Here is a 21,708-nt window from a genome sequence, read left to right as displayed (position 1 = left end):
TGTGCACTGAATGAGGCACTGATGTAGTCTGTTTGTTTCAAAAAGGACTATATTAATACGGACTAGGTACCTTTTAGTTCATGCCAGCATGGTCTATACAGGGTATTTAGGGTGCTCTACAGTTCAAACCCCCATAGACTGGACTGAGGCACTTCTAAAAGATCTATCCTATTCTAATAAGATTTAAATTACTATTTAATGACAAAATTATTTAACATAAGAACGGCCATACTGGGTCAGACCAAAGATCAGTCTAGCCCAGTATCCTGGCTTCTGACAGTGGCCAATGCCAGGTGCTCGAGAGGAACTGAAGAGAACAGGTAACCATCAAGTGATCCATCGCCTGTCACCATTCCCAGCTTCTGGCAAACAGAAAAATTGATTTTTAAAAATTTAATCTTAAAAACCATAAATGATTTTTCCAAATTATTTTAATAATTAATAGAAAATTAACAGAACCTAGGTACATGATAAATTCCCCTTACCATCATCTATTTCATGAGTATGGAGATTTATATAATTCCCCCCCCCCCATGTTAATTTTTTTGGATAGGTCACTGGATTGGGACTCAGGACCCTTGAGTTCAGTTCCTGGCTTTGTTGCTGGCCTGCTGAATGACCTTGGGGAAAGATACGTCTCTTTCTTGTGCCTGAGTTTCCCAGTCTATAAAATGAGTTTATATCCAGGTGAGAAAACCTGGATTTGTGCTGGAAATGGCCCACCTGTTGATCACTTTAGATAAGCTATTACCAGCAGGACAGTGGGGTGGGAGGAGGTATTGTTTCATGATTTCTGTGTGTATATAAAGTCTGCTGCAGTTTCCACGGTAAACATCTGATGAAGTGAGCTGTAGCTCACGAAAGCTCATGCTCAAATAAATTGGTTAGTCTCTAAGGTGCCACAAGTACTCCTTTTCTTTTTATAAAATGAGTGTAATGTACAGATTTACTTTGTAAAGCCCTTTGAGATGTACAAGTGAAAAGTGCTATATAAAAGCTAGTCAGTATTATTTATTATTAAGGCTGTCAAGCAATTTAAAAAAATCTCGATTAATTGCACAATTAATCACACTATTAAACAATAATAGAATACCATTTATTTAAATATTTTGGGATGTTTTCTACATATTCAAATATATTGATTTCTTTTACAACATACAATACAAAGTGTTCTGTGCTCACTTTATATTTATTTTTTATTACAAATATTTGCACCGTAAAAAACAAAAGATATAGTATTTTTCAGTTCACCTAATACAAGTACTGTAGTGCAATCTCTTTATCATAAAAGTTGAACTTACAAACACAGAATTGTGTGGGGGGAAAAAAAACAAAAACAAAAAAAAAACCTGCATTCAAACAAAACCATGTAAAACTTTAGAGCCTTCAAGCCCACTCAGTCCTCCTCCTTGTTCAGTTTGTTTACATTTGTTTACATTTACAGGAGATAATGCTGCCTGCTTCTTATTTACAATGTCACCTGAAAGTGAGAACAGGCATTCGCATGGCAGTGTTGTAGTCGGAGTTGCAAGATATTTATATGCCAGATGCTCTAAAGATTCATATGTCCCTTTATGCTTCAACCACCATTCCAGAGGACGTGTCCTTGCTGATGGCGAGTTCTGCTTGATTATGCGTCAGTCCACATTGCTTTGGATCATTTTCATTTTCATCATCTGAGTCAGATGCCACCTGCAGAAGGTTGATTTTCTTTTTTGGTGGTTTGGGATTCTATAGTTGCTGCATCGGTGTTGCTCTTTTAAGACTTTTGAAAGCATGCTTCACACCTTGTCCCTCTCAGATTTTGGAAGGCACTTCAGATTCTTAAGCTTGGGTCGAGTGCTGTAGCTATCTTTAGAAATCTCACATTGGTACCTTCTTTGCATTTTGTCAAATCTGCAGTGAAAGTGTTCTTAAAATGAACAGCATGTGCTGGGTCATCATCCGAGATGGCCATAACACGAAATATATGGCAGAATGCGGGTAAAATGGAGCAGGAGACCTACATTCTCCTCTAAGGAGTTCAGTCACTAAGTAACTAACGTTTGTTTTTTTTAACAAGCATCATCAGCATGAAAGCATGTCCCCTGGAATGGTGGCAAAAGCATGAAGGGGCATACAACTGTTTAGCACATCTCGCACATTTTTTAATCGTGATTAATTTTTTTGAGTTAATTGCGTGAGTTAACTGTAATTAATCGATAGCCCTATTACAGATAAGCAAGGTGCTTTATAGAATATAGAATATATAACAAAGTCCCCATCTGAGGAGCTTACAGTATAAGTATACACATTCAAGTGACTTAAAAATGAAGTGGGTGTTAGGATAGAATAATGATCATGATATTGATTAAATGGCTATGTGTGCAGATTGATGAATAGCATTTTTGTAAAGGTACTTGAGGTTGAAATAGAAAAGGGAGAGAAAATAATAAGAAATTAAAAGATCATTGGAGGTGATGGTAAGATGGGAGGGGGTGAGAAAACATGATGAACAGGAATAACTTCAATACTGTACCAATCATCTTGCCTATTTTTTAGTCCTATCTCACTCCTCCTCCTCAATTCTTTTTTAAAAACATTTTGTTGATTGTAGTGGAATCTTGGATGGTTCTTCCTGCTACTGCCTATCTTGAATATCTCAGGAAAAGTCAACTCGGTTAGTAGTCTGTATGGCTTTTGTCAAGGGGAACATGACAGGCTCTGTTCGCAGAGTAAGTGTTTATAAAAGTGAAGGAATAACTGCACTGGATTGAGCCAGATATAATTATAGGTGCAGTCAAAGCTTTTCCACACTGCTGTACATATGTACCTCAGCTCTGACCTGCAACACTCATGTTAATGTACTCTTGGGCCTTTTTTTGTTTCGTTTTTTAGAACAGACAGTAAACTGTGCTACTTTCATATGTACAAGTAGAAGGTAGGGTAAGATCATCAAACTCTGATAGGAAAAATAAGGGCTCAATTCTGACACAATGGCTCATTTTATTACATATTTGAGAATTTATCACAAGATCATTTATTGATTTTACAAGAGAAGTTTTAATTCATAACCACACGTTGAATGTAAGGGTTGAGCCCTAATAGACACTTGTTCAAAAGTTAAATATAGTTTTAGCAGTCTGACTAGCATTAAAGTCCAGGAGTAGAGAATCTAAAACTGTATAAGTGGAAAACCATTGTATCACTCTACATGTGGTTTTATTAGGACACTGACAAGCTGTTTTTTATTTGGGAATATGTTTTGTATTATTTGTATTACACTAGTGCCTAGAGTAGGGGTGGGCAAACTTTTTGGCCTGAGGGCCACATCGAGTTTCTGAAATTATATGGAGGGCCAGTTAGGTGTGGACCGGCCCCTGCCCCCTATCCAACCTCCATGCCCCCCCCCCCGCTCTCGCCCCCTGATGGCCCCCCTAGGACTCCTGCCCCATCTAACCCCTCTTGTTCCTGTCCCCTGATGTCCCCCCCAAGACCTCTACCCTGACTGCACCCCGCCCCCTATCCACACCCCTGACCACAACCCCGAAGTCCCCTGCCCTTTATCCAAACCCCCCGCTCCCTGCCGCCTTTCCGCGCTGCCTGGAACACCAGTGGCTGGCGGTGCTACAGCTGCCCCGCCCGGCTGGAGCCAGCAACACCACTGCGCAGCACAGAGCACCGGGTCAGGCCGCGGCTCTGCAGCTGTGCTGCCCAGAGCATTGCACCAGTAGCGCAGTGAGCTGAGGCTGTGGGGGAGGGGGGACAACAGGGGAGGGGCTGGGGGGCTAGCCTCCCGGGCCAGGAGCTCAGGGCTCAGGCAGGAGGGTCCTGCGGGCCGTAGTTTGCACACCGTAGTTTGCACACACTGGCCTAGAGGACTGTGTTAGGTATAGTACAAACACATAGTAAGACATAATCCTTGCTCCAAACAGGTAATCTATAAGTATACAAGGCAGACCAAACCCATGGGAAAGTGAAACACAGAGTTATTGAGTTTGTAGAAGGTCACTAAGGAAGTCTGTAGAAAATCTGGGACCTGAACCCAGAACTTGAGAGTCCTAGTCAAGTAAATTAACCACAAGCCTAGCACTACTCTCATGTTTTTTAGCCTAATATAAACAGTTTCTTTTCTATTTTATAAGGTTTTAATTTGTTTAATGATTCTAAGCTCTCTGATAAAAATGTTAGTTTACAAATACTGCTCACTATGCAACATATATGTACACTTAAAAAACATTGATGTGCTGTGCCCAAGTATACTTTAGCAAAAAGAGCTGGTAAGATTGCATCTCTAATGGCAAAAAACAAAAACAACCCCTCCACCCCCAAAATGTGTTATCCATAAATCTAGAAAGATTAAGTGCAAATTCAGGAATGCAGGGTCACTGTGTTGAAATATATTAAGATTCGCTTCATATCATGTATACTATTCTGTTGATTAATTACCAGTGTATCATACTACAAATTGATCATGGTTTTTATCAAAATATTTTTACTTGATAATTCAGAATAGCCAGTTGTAAATATCTACAGAACAAGGATCACTTTTTTTCCTTGGATGTGTAATTTCTCTGAACCTTCTAACCGATGAAGTCTCTGTGCTGTATAATCAGTTAGAAACCTGACATCCAAAAAGATAATCCTGGCCCTGGCAGATGATTATTCATTCATATACTGCATTCTCTGCCGCGAAGGAGCGAGGTGATCAGAAATCCTTGAGATTTTAAATTGGATGTCTTTTTAATGAGCCTTTTATCTTTTGAAAGAAGGAAAATTCATTAATGGACAGAATGGAGTGCTTTCAGGTGAATTGTCAAAAGCAATAGTTGTTCCTTTGGAGTGGCATGTATTTTTTACATGATATGAAAAAAAAATACATAGGAAAAATCCTCTATACAGGGAAGACCACTAGCTGTGTTTTGATATGTAAGCAGTTATATCCGATCAATATCAGTGTATTCTATATTCCAAGATACAAACTGGAGTTAAGGTTCATTAGATATAGTAATGTAAGTGTAAAGTATTATAGTGATGTTATAATTGTCCTCCATACCAGTATTACAAACACTGGATATTCAGTTAAGGTTAAAATTTAAAGAAATTCAGACATAGAAACATACTGTAAAGGCATCCAAATAACCTTAACTCCACCCTGTAATGATGCTGTGCAATAACTATACGGTTATAACTAATGCATAATAGTGTTTGTGGTCTCAGGTTAGATAAACTGATGTTTAAAGACATTATATATTTTGTTATCAGTATCACTGCAGGGCAGAGTTCCCTAACTGATTTTCATACTTCAACTTTTTGGGGTTTCTTTTAAGGGTAACATTAACTGTAAATATCCTGGGTTTTTAATGCTCATTTGGGGGGTGATCTGACCATCCCAGTAATGTTTTCAACCATTAAGTTACTCTCTACTCTCAACCTTAACTCTAGTTTAACATATTTCTGATTTGGGAATTTCCTTTTTATTTAATTAAAATGTTCATGTATGAACACTAAACAAGAATCCCAAAGAGAATGTTACAATGTGATATTTCTGATGATTTGAAGATGTATATTATAAACCTTCACTTTATTCCAACTTTTAGGGCCATTATCTCCTAACATCCAAGCTTCATATTTCACTTCGTACATACAAACCACTTCCTCCTCACTATTGTCCTTCACATTTCTCTGTTCACATCCCCCCTGAGTTCCCCTTCCTAACCTTCCTGTCAAGTCAATATTGTGCAGAGAGTAGTTATTGAAAATAATTTTCATTTTTGCCATCATCCTGCATAACTTGGTTACTTCAACAAGGACTAAAGAATAATGTTCTGCAGAGAATACCACAAAGAAGTGACTGGATAGGGTGCCATCATCTTCCACGAAGGCAGTTTGGCTTCATTTCTGTTGTTCCCAATATGAGTTGGTGGCCATTTTGAAAGAGGAAACTCTTCACCTCACTCCATTGAGAATGATAGTAGATAGCAACCGTTTTGAAAGGGCATTTTTTGTGTAATTATCTGTTGTAGAATAGCAGTACCCTGAGTCCCTCCACACTCAAACTTCTGCTGCTGGGGGCAGGGGGGCCTGAGACTGCCCCAGCAGCTGCCAGTGCGACTGGCCCAGGGGCTGCCTGAGCTGCTCAGGCAGCACCCAGGCCAACCGCAGGGGCCTCTGCAAAAGTCACGGAATCCATGACCTCCGTGACAAACTTGGAGCCTCACTGATGAGATCGCTAAAAATGATTTCATTGTGATTGCTTATTTTATTTGGAAAAGCTGTCCAGCGCGGTTTGGACTGACAACTGCTTACCTACGCAGGCCAGATTTGAATCAGGGGCAATAGGGTGAATTTGTATTCTATTATCAATCCGCCACATCATCCAGACTCTAATTTATTCTTGCTAAATATTTATTTCCCTTTCTCCTCTAGACTGTGGCTATCTCTTGTGCCAGTTTTAACCAATAAAAGCAAAAATAAGGTGTTTCTTTTATTGATTGGTCTAAATCATTAATAGGGACAAATTTCAAGCATTTCATTCTTCGTTTATAGAGATTATTAAAAGATAGTCACCTTTTTAGAAAGAACTTGCTTTTATTTGGAGGGTCCTCCTATAGATTGATTCATTTATCCTGCTCCCTGTTTGAGTTGTAATTCCATTTTATTCCCCAGAAACCTAGATCTTTTTAGATTGAAAAAAAGAATTACTCATAAAAGGCTATGACGTGCTATGTATGTCTCCTGAGACACATGCTTTAATTGTTTCCATCTGAGGGATTCTAAACTTTATAATACAAGCTTTGCTAGTCAGCTCTTGAAGGTGCATGTGTGAGGACACAAGACTTAAGAATGTGGATCTTTAGAGGAAGGGTTCTCAGGACAAATCTTTTTGGTGGCCTCAGAGCGCTGCCACCAACTCTTACTGGTGGCCGCTCAGGCAATTTTTCCTAAAATGCGTTAGGAAGAACAAATAACTATGCATATATACATGTCCAAATCAGTGTAATTTATTTATTGCTAGCTAGTAAGTCTGTTGTGAAAAGTGATACTTGTATGTTTGTTAATATCACTTTTCACAGCAGCCTTACTTAGCCCTGGCAAGCCGGGGGAGAAATTAAGCCCTAGATGGGGGGTCAGGGGAGGTAGAGGGGGGCAGGGGCAATGGAGAAGGATTGCTGGGGGGCAAGAGAGGCAGCAGGGGGCTGGAGCCTGAAGCCCCGTGGTCGGCAGATGGAGCCTGAAGCCATGTGGCTGGAGCCTGAAGCCCTGAGCCAGAGCCTGCCGTCCCACTACCTGAGGGCTGAAGCCAATGCCTGAGTCCCGCAACCCCTGGGAAGGTGGGGAACTCATCTGCTGCCTGCTCCTCCAGTGTTGTGCCCCAACAGTCTTGGGGGGGGGGGCCAGGGCCGAACCCCTACTGGTGGCCCCAGCAATCAACACCAAGGTGGTGCGTCCTGGAGCAACAGGGAGGAGGAGGGGCTGCTATTTTTCCCCCCATCCCAGCCCAGGAGGCTGTGGCTGCAAGAAAAGCCCCTGGTGGCCGCATGTGGCCCCAGTGGATGCATTTGAGAAACGCTACTTTAGAGGATATAACTTTTGGAGAGCTTCCGCTTCAGGTCCTGGTAAGCTGTTCCTTTGTATTCTGATTTACTATGCTAATTGTTAAGAACATTATAAAAATGCAGTCATCTGTTTTTTTTAATATAGTAGTAGTACACGGAAGCCCCAGTCAGGATCAAACCTGTATATTTAAGGTTGGTTAAAGCTTTGTAGAAACACAGAAAAATCATTTCTAATTAGAATCATTATTATATATCTTTTCTGAGAGGGGAAAAGGCCCTTCAGTAGTGGTGGAGAATTTTAATTAGTAAGGACATTTAGATGAATATTGGTAGTTTCACTTTGCTCCTATGTTTATTCTTCCATTGAATAATTATTCTTCCATCTTCTTAATTATTACCTCAGGAACAAATTGATAACACAACACAGCATTTTGACATGAACCGATTGATATGCAATAGTAGAAGATACAAAACCAGAAAAGATAAATGTAGCTACATATTATTATATGTTATAAATTATATGCCTGGATATATAGGGTGCATAGGAATATGTTTTGGTATGTTTTAAGTGTTTTCCAGCATAAATTAGGAATGGCTGCCTTGTGCAAATGGCAAAACTAGAAGGTGAGTTATGTGGTTCATCCCAGAAGAAAGCCATTATGTAGTCTGCACAGGGGATACAAAAATAATATTTTAGGACTGTTTTAAAAAATATTATTGGGACTATTTTTTATCCCTTTACCTGTAAAATATCAGATACTACATTAGTAGCTAAAAGAAAAGGAGGACTTGTGGCACCTTAGAGACTAACCAATTTATTAGAGCATAAGCTTTCGTGAGCTACAGCTCACTTCTTCAGATGCATATCGTGGAAACTGCAGCAGGCTTTATATATACACAGAGAATATGAAACAATACCTATTCCCACCCCACTGTCCTGCTGGTAATAGCTTATCTAAAGTGATTTCCAGCACAAATCCAGGTTTTCTCACCCTCCACCCCCCCACACAAATTCACTCTCCTGCTGGTGATAGCCCATCCAAAGTGATAACTCTTTACACAATGTGCATGACAATTAAGCTGGGCTATTTCCTGCATAAATCCAGGTTCTCACATCCCCCCCACCCCCATACACACACAAACTCACTCTCCTGCTGGTAATAGCTCATCCAAACTGACCACTCTTCAAGTTAAAATCCAAGTTAAACCAGAACATCTGGGGGGGGGGGGGTAGGAAAAAACAAGAGGAAACAGGCTACCTTGCATAATGACTTAGCCACTCCAAGTCTCTATTTAAGCCTAAATTAATAGTATCCAATTTGCAAATGAATTCCAATTCAGCAGTTTCTCGCTGGAGTCTGGATTTGAAGTTTTTTTGTTTTAAGATAGCGACCTTCATGTCTGTGATCGCGTGACCAGAGAGATTGAAGTGTTCTCCGACTGGTTTATGAATGTTATAATTCTTGACATCTGATTTGTGTCCATTTATTCTTTTACGTAGAGACTGTGTATATATAAAGCCTGCTGCAGTTTCCACGATATGCATCTGAAGAAGTGAGCTGTAGCTCACGAAAGCTTATGCTCTAATAAATTGGTTAGTCTCTAAGGTGCCACAAGTCCTCCTTTTCTTTTTGCGAATACAGACTAACACGGCTGTTACTCTGAAACCTACATTTGTAGCTGTAGAGGGCTCAGAGGGCTCCATTTCTAGCTGTAAAAAACCTCTAAAAAGGGCCAGAAATAGCTTTCCCATGCTTTAAAATGTTGTTATTTCAGGACCTTTGAGGACTAGAAGTGGGTGTTAAGTCTCATTGGGAAGCTCTGCTTTCCAATGGTACAAAGCTACTGTTTCTATCTCCTGCAATGATTCTTTAGTGTTGTGGCATTTTCATAGATAAAAATGGCCTATGTTTAAACTGTGCTAGGCTTCTACCACTTCACATGGAAAAAGTTGTGCAGTGGGCACATAGTATCGTGCCCCTTTGTCTTGTGCATCTTTACTGAATGTTTACTCTGCAGCTAATGTATACATATGTGACCTTTTTTAACTACACTTCTTGAGCTTACCGAAAACAGACATGAAAAATGGGTATGTACAATATAAAAATCTATTTCTGCATTTTTTTTATGTCTGAATTAAATTCTTTCAAAATATGTTTCCTAGGGGGACAAGTTTTGTACATTGCTCTATTTCCTCTTATTTACATCACAAAAATCCGAAATACTAATATAATTCAAAAGTATACTTAAATCAACTACTACAATATAGCTAGCAAGGAGAGTAAATGTATCATTTTTATGGCTGTCACAAAAATGTAGTGGCTCTCACAATACAGGGAGTAGTAAAAACTTTTAAAAACAAATTACATATTTGAAGCCCATAGTTCTCCCTGTCACCTCCTCACCTCGAACTGATTTTCAGTGGCACTCTCATTGCCCTGGTCCTGGCCACCGGTTCAGGGGGCTCTGCATATTAATTTAATTTTAAATGAAGCTGCTTAAACATTTTAAAAATCTTATTTACTTTGCATACAACAAGAGTTTAGTTTCATATTATAGACGTATAGAAAGAGACCTTCCAAAAACGTTAAAATGTATTACTGGCACGTGAAACCTTAAATTAGAGTGAATAAATGAAGACTTGGTGCACCACTTCTGAAAGGTTGCTGACTCCTGTACTAGAGGAATTACTTAGTTTTTGATTAATAAATGGTCTCTCCTGAAATTTCATCCAACTTATACAACAATTGATCCTAACAATCAGTCTTTTCAACATAAAAAATAACATTTTATTATAATTAAACTTTTTTCTGAAATAAGGTTTATTTAAAAATTGGTTGTGCGTACTTTTTTTCTTTAAAATAGTTCTGATACTGTTTTTGAGGAGACAGAAAGTAGCATTATGGGATTCCAAGTGTGCATCAATGTGACTTCCAGAACACATTTTTTCATCTTGTAAGCAAATAGATGTTTTTTTCTAACTGTCTGCTCTACAAACTTTTATGAAAGTTATGTTCTTTCTGGTTTGTAGCTATGGGGGATGAGGGGTTCACCTTATCTTCTTCCATGGGATATGTGAAAAACTGGAGGTATTGAATAGCGTTCAATATTTTGGGTATATTTTCGATTTTTTCACTTATCTCAGCCTCTTTATTGGCTGGTTCTGTTGCTCTAATACAGTGCCTGATATCTGTGCATTTCTTCTGTGATATAACAGCAGAACATAGCTATTTAAGGGAAAATCAGTTAATTGCCAGATGCCTCTCTGCCCTTTACTATTTGAAACATTCAGGGCACAACTTTAATTACGACTTTTGGAAAACTTCGGCACATCATTTTTACATCTAACTTACTTTTCTGTTGTTTATTGATACATTTGTATGTAGCAGTATAAATTTTCATGGAGGTCAACTGTGGAAAAGAAAGTGAAAAGTGGATTTGAGGAATATAGGAATTGCCATGCTGAACTACCAGTGGGCTGTCTAATCCCATATACTTTCTCTGACAGCGACCAGTACTACATTTCAATGGAAGATTATAGACAGCTCTCATTATGGACAATTATACAATATTGTGTCCGTGGGGGAAGTTTTTTCCTAACCCCCAGATAGCTAGTGATTGGCTTATATCCTGAAGCTTGATTGTCCATTTACACATATTTAGCCTTTCTAATATAACTGGATGTTCTTATTAATAAAAATGTCTAATCCCTTGTTGAATCCCACTAAACTCTATGCATTGTGCTAAAAACCAGAGCATTCTTATTGTCTTTAAATGTGTTGCCCTTTAATTTTATTAGATGCCTCCTTCCCCTTTTTCTTGAGTTACAAGAGGGACTAAATAGGATTGTCTAGTTAACCTTCTCAGTAGCGTTCATTATTTTGTATACCTGTGTTATGACACTATAGACCAGCGGTTCCCAAACTTGAACCGCCGCTTGTGCAGGGAAAGCCCCTGGCGGGCCGGGCCGGTTTGTTTACCTGCCGTGTCCACAGGTTTGGTTGATCGCAGCTCCCAGTGGCTGCGGTTCGCTGCTCCAAGCCAATGCGAGCCGCTGGAAGCAGCGGCCAGTGCGTAAACAAACCGGCCCAGCCCACCAGGGGCTTTCCCTGCACAAGCGGCGGAACAAGTTTGGGAACCGCTGCTTTAGACAAATACCTTTTAAAACTCTCTTCTCTTTTGAAAATCCTTTCACATCATTAATTTTAATTGCCCTTCTTTCAACCCTTCTGTATCTCTTTTTACATGGAATGACCAGAACTGAACATGTTTTTTAAGGGAGAATATAACTTGGATTTATGTAATGCCATAAAAATATTTTCAAAATTAATCTCTATCCCTAACATGGTTTTTGTTGTTTTGTTTTACCATTACTGCATAATAGTTACTGGCTATCCCACTATTAATAATAATAAATTAATATTATATACTTAGCTAGTCCTTTTGTCCAGCACAGTAAAATCTCAATGTGTTAATTATTTATCTCCCATAAATTCCCCCCTGTAAAAGAAACATGATTAATGAGGTGGAGCATGGAAATTTTACTTACTTTGTGTGAAATAAACTTTGTAACCACACTTATTTTACACCTCTGCATTTTTCTTCCTGCTACAATATCTATTTTTAGTAGTGTTGGGAATATTTTCTTTTTTTTATTGACGAGTACGGTCACAATTAGCTGCTCAGTATTTACTCACTATCTGAGACTGAAGAATTCTTTTGCCTTTCCCTTATTTTTATTTTTAAACAAAATTAACTCACTTTTGGGGAAGAAGGGAGAAAATTCAATTCTCATCTACAAAGCAAAGATTTCTATTTAGATGCGTTGGTGGGCCCAACTGGTCAAGGTTACAATGGTCCTGTGTTAAATTTTTATTTAGTATCATCATCTAGGCATCGGAAGACCACATTGTGAAATCTGCAAGGCCTAGTGCAGTAGTGGCAAATAATGTGCAGTAGAACAAAGTAATAATTTGAACAATTATGATTTTTGTGCTAGTCTTTTTATTTGTTGGAGACTAAATAAAATGTACTTGTACAAATAAAACTAGCACATCTAATTTATCTGTAAAAGGTAGTGCAGGCATAGCACAGGGACACAACTTCACAGGATGGTGGGGAAGGAGTGTATCCTTGGGTGACAGTATGCTCACTATGTACCCAAGGAATTCCACTGGGAAAACCCATCATAAATTAATAGTATCCTTGTACAATGCCGTAGCTGCTTTGGAGGGGAGGAGCTCCAATAGGGTGGCCAATGGCAGTTGAATTCCTGAATGAACATTCTTAGGAGGCAGAGAGGCTAGGGAAGATTACCACTATGGAGCTATGTCCCTGGACTGAATATTCCTGCGTCTTCATGGCTGGAACTCCCTCCTCCCCCCACCCCCCCACTGAGCCTAACGCGATGGGTAATATGTAGGCTACTCTATTTGCCTTGCTCTGCAAGGTTGTAACCTAGCCTAAAGCATCAAGTTGAAGTGAAGAAAGTAACTAATACCAAAGGGTAATATAAAGGAAATATAATGGTGAAGACAACTTGCATTAATATTTAGTTTCACTGACTTGACTGGTGTATTCAGGCAACAAGATTAATTAAACATCAAAAAGATTTCTTCAGATCATTTTGATAAGAACATAAAAACAGCCATACTTGGTCAGACCAAAAGTCCATCTAGCCCAGTGTCCTGTCTTCCAACAGTGGCCAATACCAGGTGCTTCTGAGGGATTGAACAGAACAGGTAATCACGAAGTGATCCATCCCTTCTCGCCCATTCCCAGCTTCTGGCAAACAGAGGCTAGGGATACCATCCCTGCCCATCCTGGCTAATAGCCATTGATGGCCCTATCCTCCCTGAATTTATCTAGTTCTTTTTTGAACCCTGTTATAGTCTTGGTCTTCACAACATTCTCTGGGAAAGAGTTCCACAGGTTGGCTGTGTGAAGAAATACTTCCTTTTGTTTGTTTTAACCCTGCTGCCTGTTCATTTCATTTGATGACCCCTAGTTCTTGTGTTATGAGGAGTAAATAACACTTCCTTATTTACTTTCTCCATACCAGTCATGATTTTATAGACCTCAATCATATCTCCCTTTAGTCATCTCTTTTCCAAGCTGAAAAGTCCCAGTGTTGTTAATCTCTCCTCATACAGAAGTCATTCCATACCCTAATAATTTTCGTTGCCCTTTTCTGAACCTTTTCTAAACCAGATACTGTAGATATTATTAGGGAGGATTTTTGCTTTAATCTAGGAAAAAAGAGCAATGTGTGTGGTTCACAAGAACTGCATTTGATTGAAAACAAAATGGTCTTTAGAAAAGTGAAGTGGCATAAGAAGTGCTTTGAAGCAAGAAAAATAGCGAGAACCCTGCTTTTTCTCCTGATATTTATTACTGATCCATTTCACTAAGCGTTGGAAAATACGAATCGTGGAATGAATTCTTTTGTGTAAACAATACAGTGTTTGTACTTCTGATTTAGATATTTTTAAATGACTTGTGTGTATTTCGTAAAATATGCTTTATTTTAAAATTAGGGCTTCCTGTTGCAGCTGTTCCAGGAGCGCTGAGTCCTTTGGCTATTCCGAATGCTGCTGCTGCAGCAGCTGCTGCTGCTGCTGGCCGAGTGGGTATGCCTGGAGTCTCAGCTGGTGGCAATACAGTCCTCCTGGTTAGCAATTTAAATGAAGAGGTCAGTGAAACCATTAACTCTTTTTTATTCCTTATTTTTTAATCACACTTCATTTGTGAATGTTTTCATTTTTTTGCACTTGCCTCTATTTTCACTTGCTTACTTTAAGATCAAAGTATTTTTTCTTGTTTTTTGTATGTCTAAATTAATTTTGAAACTATAAAACTTTATATTTTTTTTCTATTATAGTTAAATATTTTTGTTTTCCTAGGTAGCTAACAACTTAAAATATCCTTTGATATTTGGCTACCTATTTTTCCTAAAAAAAATATGGTAAATACTGCATGTTTGGTTTTCAATTTGTAATTTAAATATTTTCACAAAAACAACAAAATGTATTCTAACTTGTAGATTATATTTTATGTAAAGTAGAATTGTGTTTTTCTTTTCTAATTATTTGCTGCTTCATTTCATGCTTACATGTCACTGCATTTTTAAAATCTTAATTTATGTGAACTGCTCTAACACGTTTTTCTTTGAAGGTTCTCCCAAAGATCTTGACGAGGCACTCTTCCAGTCTCTCTTAGTAATTTTTTCTTTGCAGTTATTATTCATTTGTCTTCAAAAACATTTTTCACCTTAATACTGTTACCTTTCTTGCTAACTCTAAAATCTAAGGGGTTTTATTTAGTTTTGCATTTTTACTGTCTTGTACAATTTTTTAATTGCTGTGAAAGCTGGTATGAAATGTGGGAAGTTTGATGTAGCAGTTTGTCTAGTTGGAATACTTGTTTCATTTTTAACTGGCCTCTGTTAATATGATTCATGAAGCTTATTTATCATTTGTTACTATTTTGTCATCCACAGTCTTGCATGTTAAAATGTTTGGATCAGAGTGCCATTTTGAAAGATTTTTGCCGGCATTTCATACCCAGCCATGCTTATGCACTTGAAGTTCAAAGTTTAAAATTTCTATTGCATGCTTTTTTTTTTTTTCATGTTGAGATGAAATGCTGTAATTTATTCTTTGATATGGATGTACTTTACCCATATTTGTCTTGGGTGACAACATTTTACTCAGTTTTTTTCCTTGTACAGTACATAAACCAACCATTTTCTGACCAAATTCCTGCATTTCCTATGTACTGACCTATATTTTATTTTTTTTTGTTCCCCACTTCCTTTTTTTCTTCTGCATTGCTGTTTCCCTTCCCCATTTCATCCTTCTCCTTTTGTGTTCACCTTCCCTTTCCTTGTCTTTCCTCAAATTCCCATGCCCTCCCCCGTCTTATCCTTTATTTTCCTTATCCTTGTCTACGTTCCCTGTCTTCATTCCCTATGTTCATGCTTCTGTGCTTGAACAAAATGTGTTCCTCGGACCAACTTGCCCCAATTAACCGCCTTGAACCATGATCCATGACCACCTCACCATTCTGCGGGAACCACCCTTCGTTATGGATGATCTGTTCATCTCCGCTCTTCCTCGACTCTTCTCTCTTCTTGTCTTACGCTGCTTGCTCTTCTCTCCTTCTAAAGATGGTTACGCCCCAAAGTCTGTTTACCCTCTTCGGTATGTTATTGTTAGCACTATACTTTTATTATTGATTTAATTTTTGTTTCACCTTAATTCTTATTTTTAGCTAGCACTTTTGGCTTAAAGTTGAATAGTAAATCTTTTGCTATTTTTCTTTTGCTGTTTAAAAACTCTCCATAGACACAAGATTTTCTTTTAATGCATGCTAATATATTTTGCATGGTCTTTAATTTAATATCATTCACATAGCTTTTGAGGGTTTATCAAAAATTTATTCTTTTCAAAATTCACTATTCAAAATCTTGATCTTCTTTATTCATTTGTGTGAATGTTGAGATTGAGTGGGTGATCTTGTTGATGTCTGAATGTTTCATTGATATGTCAAAATGTGCTGTTTAGTTGGTTAGACTTAAAATTAATTATTCTTTTGGATTACCTCTCTGACTCTAAAAAAGGTGTTTATGGGGATGTGCAGCGTGTGAAGATTTTATACAATAAGAAAGACAGTGCTCTTATACAGATGGCAGATGGGAACCAGTCACAGCTGGGTAAGATTAGATTAATTTATGCCTCATTTAAATCTGTAAATTTAAGTATTTGAAATAATATTGTGGAAATTAAAATGAACATGTTCATATATGTCAGTCTACTCTTATTCTAGTTTTTCTCAGATCCCAGACTATCCATGAGACATGAAAACTTATTACATCAAGTCGTTCTGTATTCCAAAAATCGTATGTGTATGTGCTGCTTTATGTGAACAGAATAATAGTGTTGTTGGAGGAGAAAGAGGTGTTAATTTATTTTCTGAACTAAACATTAACTTCAAATTCTAATCTAACCCTATGGACATCAGTCTGCTACTTCACTGGCCATATCAGCACAATAGCACATGCAAAAATACCACAATTAAATCAGAGAAAATAAGTTTGATCATAATACTAGGTAGTGGTGTGTATGTTGGTTAGTGTCATGGTGGGCTTTTTCACCTGGAATAAGTTATTTGGACCATTCAAATAACAGAATAAAATAGGGTTGTGTTTCCATGTTTGTTTTACTGAATACATGGCTAAACATAGCAGTGCAGTTTTGAAAACTTTACAAACTAACTTTGAAATTGAATTATTTTTCTAGCTTGCAGTGTTGGCTGAAATCAGTGATTTAATGAGAAAGTATATGCCATCCTTGCAGGGTGTTGAAATGTAGCACTGAATTTAATAAATTTGTCTTTTTCAGCCATGAGTCATCTTAATGGACAAAAAATGTATGGGAAGATTATTCGAGTTACCCTTTCCAAGCATCAGACAGTACAGCTACCTCGAGAGGGACTTGATGACCAAGGGCTAACTAAAGATTTTGGTAATTCACCCTTGCATCGCTTCAAGAAACCTGGCTCAAAAAATTTTCAGAATATATTCCCTCCATCTGCAACTCTTCACCTGTCTAATATTCCGTAAGTGTTGTATGACAATAAGCCAGTGGGATTCACATAAGCCATAAAATACTAGATCCACTGATAATTAATTCTTATATGTGTGTTTTTGTTTTTCATTTTTCTAGACCATCAGTAGCAGAAGATGATCTGCGCACACTGTTTGCTAACACTGGAGGCACTGTGAAAGCATTTAAATTTTTTCAGTAAGCACGTTTTCCTTGAATCCCTATGTTTTGAACAAAAGATTGACTTCATATGTTTTAACAGAATGTCTTGAAAAAATACTCTTCTGGAGAGGGAAGAAAGGTTTTTAGGCCCTTATTTAGTATTGGTTGAGTTCCTAATGTTGTTGTTTTTGTTTCAGAAGAGATCACAAGATGGCACTTCTTCAGATGTCAACAGTGGAAGAAGCTATTCAGGCTTTGATTGATCTGCATAATTACAATCTTGGAGAAAATCACCATCTGAGAGTTTCTTTCTCAAAATCAACAATTTAAAATGGGAGATAAAAAATGAAGGTGTATCGCATTGTTCAGTGTCGTCACCTATTGACTGTTCAGGAGAGTGGGGACCAGAGTTTGACTTCTGTCTTTCATGCTGTTATCATTCCTTGGTTGTTTTAAAAAAAACATTCATAAGAAAAGAAAAGCAGTGATATTAACTGTTGGTTTTTCATCTGTTTAGAGAAACATCATTTTGTTTAAAAGGGTTTCAAGTTAAGCCCACAGTTTTTCAAGTTAGTTGACATACGTGCCTTAAAAAGGAAAACTAGTGTTGCTAGAATTACATTTGCTAGTAAAATGAATTTGGTTGGCTGGGGCACAGTGTTACATGAGAATTAAAATATATTTAGGCAGGGGTGTGTAAAAAGGTTAAGGTTTTTGTTTCTCCTGCTTGGAACTCTTTTATTACTTATTGGGTTGTCACGTATCTTTCTTTTTAATCAGATAAGATACATTACTTTGAAAGATTAAAACACAGCATATTTTATTTCTGCTACTTTAACTTTTTTTTGTAAATGGCCTTCTGTATTTCATGATTCTGGTCTAGATTCAGTTATGAATGTAGGCATTAGAGAAAATGAACACGGTACAGAATATTAATTTCTTAAAGGAGAAAAAAGTGATTTCTGTGATTTTTTTTTGAGCCCTATGTGGAAAGCATTGTGGAATCTTAACCTTTTTGTACACACTCTTGTGGGACGTATCATATAAATGTCAGCACTAAGTAATGTCTTGTTTGTGGTTGAATATTTTTCGTAGATGTTTTTGAAGTTGACATGACTTATGTGCATTTAAATATATATTGCCATCTTTAGTTTGTAATTAAGATTTGGAATATGGTTGTGGATTTCTGAGCATGTGCAGACTGGTCTAGCTAGTTCAGGAACTGGTGCATGTATTTTTCAAAGATGAAGAAAGTGTACTGCGAACACTTGCAGGAAGGTTAATTTTGTGGCAGTTTTTTAAAACTGACAACCAGGTGGGACCAAAGTTTATGTGCCTTTAGTCTTAATTTACCTTGCATTGTAATATTCAGTTTTAATAAATCTCTTCAAAATATTTTGTATTAGAAATCGATCTGACTTTACTATAAACATGGCTCAGAATCTACAGATCAAATTAATTTGACAACAGTTCTTCTGTCAATCTGAACTGTTTAATCTGATTCTGTTTAAATGACCAATACTTTTTGAAATTGATGTACTTAGTTTCAAGATTCATAGATTCTGTTATCTATGTAGAAAAAGGTCATGTATATTTTCTATTAGTTAAGTTTTTACATCTTTAGAAATGTAAAATTCAGTATAGTTTGAAAGCGGCACAATTAAAAATTAATTTTCTAACAAAGTTGGGAGGTTTGACAGTCGTTTAATTTCATTTTGTGTGTACTCTGCTTACCTCTGTAGCATGCTCAATAAACACTTCTGTAGCTCTGTATTCACCTTTTCTGTCTTTCTCTGCTGCCTTTTCTCTCTTCTCTTCTTTGTTTTCCACTCCCACTGTGCTTCTGAATTCATGTTTATTCTGTGCCAGGGTGGGAAAAGAATAATCATAGTAATCATTTTACAATTGTATGGCTTTATACCATAAGTAAATCTGATGCTGTGAAAATACATCAGCTCCTTATATTTAGAAAGACAGTAACTGCTTTGGAGGAGTACATGTATATTACACATTTCCCACCCTGTTATAACCTACTACTTTGAGGACAACTTTTATTGTGGTTTGTTAGTGCTCTTTTTCTCTCTCTTTTCTGTTTTAAGGAGATTTATGCACTAATAGATCTCTCAGGTTTGCCATGCTGTCTTGCTGCAATTTCATCTTCCATCTTTTGTGTCTGTTAAAGATTTTCTACTAATCATAAAATATTCTCATAGGTTAAAAAACAAAACAAAAAACCCCAAAGTGACCAAGTTGCTAAAGCAAATATTAGAACAGTGGACCATATTATAGATGGTGATCTTTTTTCCCACCTGTTCTGAAAAAACATTCAAGAAAATTCTTTTGGCAAGTTAGCTTCTACACATTTATTTTAAATTTATTTTCTTCTGCATAATAAATGTTAATTTTTCTAGGTTAAAAATAACTTAACACATAGTCCCATTGAAAGAATAACTGTATAATTTTGAAGTTCTGTATTGGTAAAAGCTATCAAGGTTCAAAACATTTTTTTTTGTCACTTCTTCCATACAGCTACTGTAGGTTTATTGATGTCAGATTACTTTATGACCTGGTGTCTGTTCTTTAGGATTACTGTATAATCAATAACTATCTGTCAAATAGTTAAAGGTTACCACATAACCTAGCGGTGTTGCATTAGTCTCCACTATACTAAATAAAAATGCATTGCATTGAAATCTGCTTGGTCAGGAACATGCCCTAAGTATGGCTCTGAAGTTACGCTTCAGATATTGCAATCATCACTGAGACTGAACTACAAATAAAATGATTTCAACTCTGTCTGAAACTTTGTGAACCAATTTAAAGCTTTGTATATTACAAAGTCTAATTTACAAGCCTGTTGTAGACTAAGTCTTTCACTTGTAACAGCATGATGTCCCCTTTATTTTTAAAAGCAGAATTTTAATGAATTAGTTTGACAGCATCCAGAACTAATAAGTAATGAGACTAAATTTGTCTTCTGAATGCATGGTAAAATGTGCTCAACTGTATCTGAGGAGAAATATGAGTTGAAAGTTACCATTCCTAGTATTCAGCGCTTGCTGAACTATTTATACTTTGAACCATCTGTATCAGATAGCGGTACAGTGAAAGTTGTATGTATAATGTAGAAATAACTTTACAGTACATGCATCTGGTGAGATGTTTACAAATTTAGGGGTGTTTTTATTTGTTTAATTGAACATTTCCAAACATGTTATTCTAAGAATAGTTAGCTATAATTATTTTCTCAGGTTGTTAAGTTCTGTTACAAAAACTCAAGCAGAAATTCTATTTGTTATAAACCCATTAACACACATTATGAGGCTGTTTATATACATTTAAATTAAAAAATGATGGTCTTATAACTGCCATAAAGGTGTCGTCTATAAACTCAATGAAGAAAATCCACTGTTCAGTTCTTGACTAACTTGAATTCTCTAATAGATGTGATAGACAATTACAAGGTTATTAATTATAGAAATATGGTTACAATTTCTGTAATTGGGAAGATTATAATGATCAACACAACTCTTTACTGCATTATGCAAAAAAAACAAAAAATAAAACTGCCCTACTATAAAGAGTGAAAAGTAAAGATATTTGTTTAGATAATGCAAAGATTAAATGTCCTAATTGCTGGAAGAACTGCTAGAAGACTGAGCTGACATTATCTTTCTTGCATTATTATCTAAATTTATATAAAATGTTGATCATTTGAAAAATCAACATTCATATTTTTAAGATGTAAATTATTCTTAACACAAAGAGGTTTGAATAACTTTTTAGCATAAAAATAATGCAGTACCCACGTAAGCTACCTTATTGGAAAAAGAAAAGGAGTACTTGTGGCACCTTAGAGACTAACCAATTTATTTGAGCATGAGCTTTCGTGAGCTACAGCTCCCTTCATTGGATGCGTACCGTGGAAACTGCAGAAGACATTATATACACACAGAGACCATGAAACAATGCCTCCTCCCACCCCACTCTCCTGCTGGTAATAGCTTATCTAAAGTGATCATCAAGTTGGGCCATTTCCAGCACAAAACCTGGATTTGTGCTGGAAATGGCCCAACTTGATGATCACTTTAGATAAGCTATTACCAGCAAGACAGTGGGGTGGGAGGAGGTATTGTTTCATGGTCTCTGTGTGTATATAATGTCTTCTGCAGTTTCCACGGTACGCATCCAATGAAGGGAGCTGTAGCTCACGAAAGCTCATGCTCAAATAAATTGGTTAGTCTCTAAGGTGCCACAAGTACTCCTTTTCTTTTTGCGAATACAGACTAACACGGCTGTTACTCTGATACCTTATTGGAACTTTCAAGTTCCGTAGGCATCTTTGATATTTTAAAATACAGATATCTTTGTTAGGGGGCTTATTCCTTCACCCACTTACTTCC

General features: G+C 37.1%; 1 protein-coding gene across 6 annotated transcripts in view; it reads left to right on the top strand.

Annotated features, from left to right (window-relative positions):
* Positions 1–20,101, top strand: part of PTBP2 (polypyrimidine tract binding protein 2) — an 89,113-nt gene extending 69,012 nt beyond the window's left edge. For 3 of the 6 annotated variants that reach the window (XM_073356965.1, XM_073356970.1, XM_073356971.1), the window contains 6 exons: positions 14,075–14,229; positions 15,706–15,739; positions 16,159–16,251; positions 16,940–17,156; positions 17,264–17,341; positions 17,503–20,101. In XM_073356965.1, coding sequence (XP_073213066.1) covers positions 14,075–14,229; positions 15,706–15,739; positions 16,159–16,251; positions 16,940–17,156; positions 17,264–17,341; positions 17,503–17,635 — 710 coding nt within the window. In that variant the 3' untranslated portion in view covers positions 17,636–20,101. The remainder of the gene's footprint in view (positions 1–14,074; positions 14,230–15,705; positions 15,740–16,158; positions 16,252–16,939; positions 17,157–17,263; positions 17,342–17,502) is intronic. The other 3 variants (XM_073356969.1, XM_073356968.1, XM_073356967.1) reach the window with 3 other exon arrangements.
* Positions 20,102–21,708: the final 1,607 nt, after the last annotated feature.

This window comes from Lepidochelys kempii, chromosome 8, assembly GCF_965140265.1.
Source record: "Lepidochelys kempii isolate rLepKem1 chromosome 8, rLepKem1.hap2, whole genome shotgun sequence".
Lineage (NCBI taxonomy): Eukaryota > Metazoa > Chordata > Testudines > Cheloniidae > Lepidochelys > Lepidochelys kempii.
This window is presented reverse-complemented; position numbering and strand designations above follow the sequence as displayed.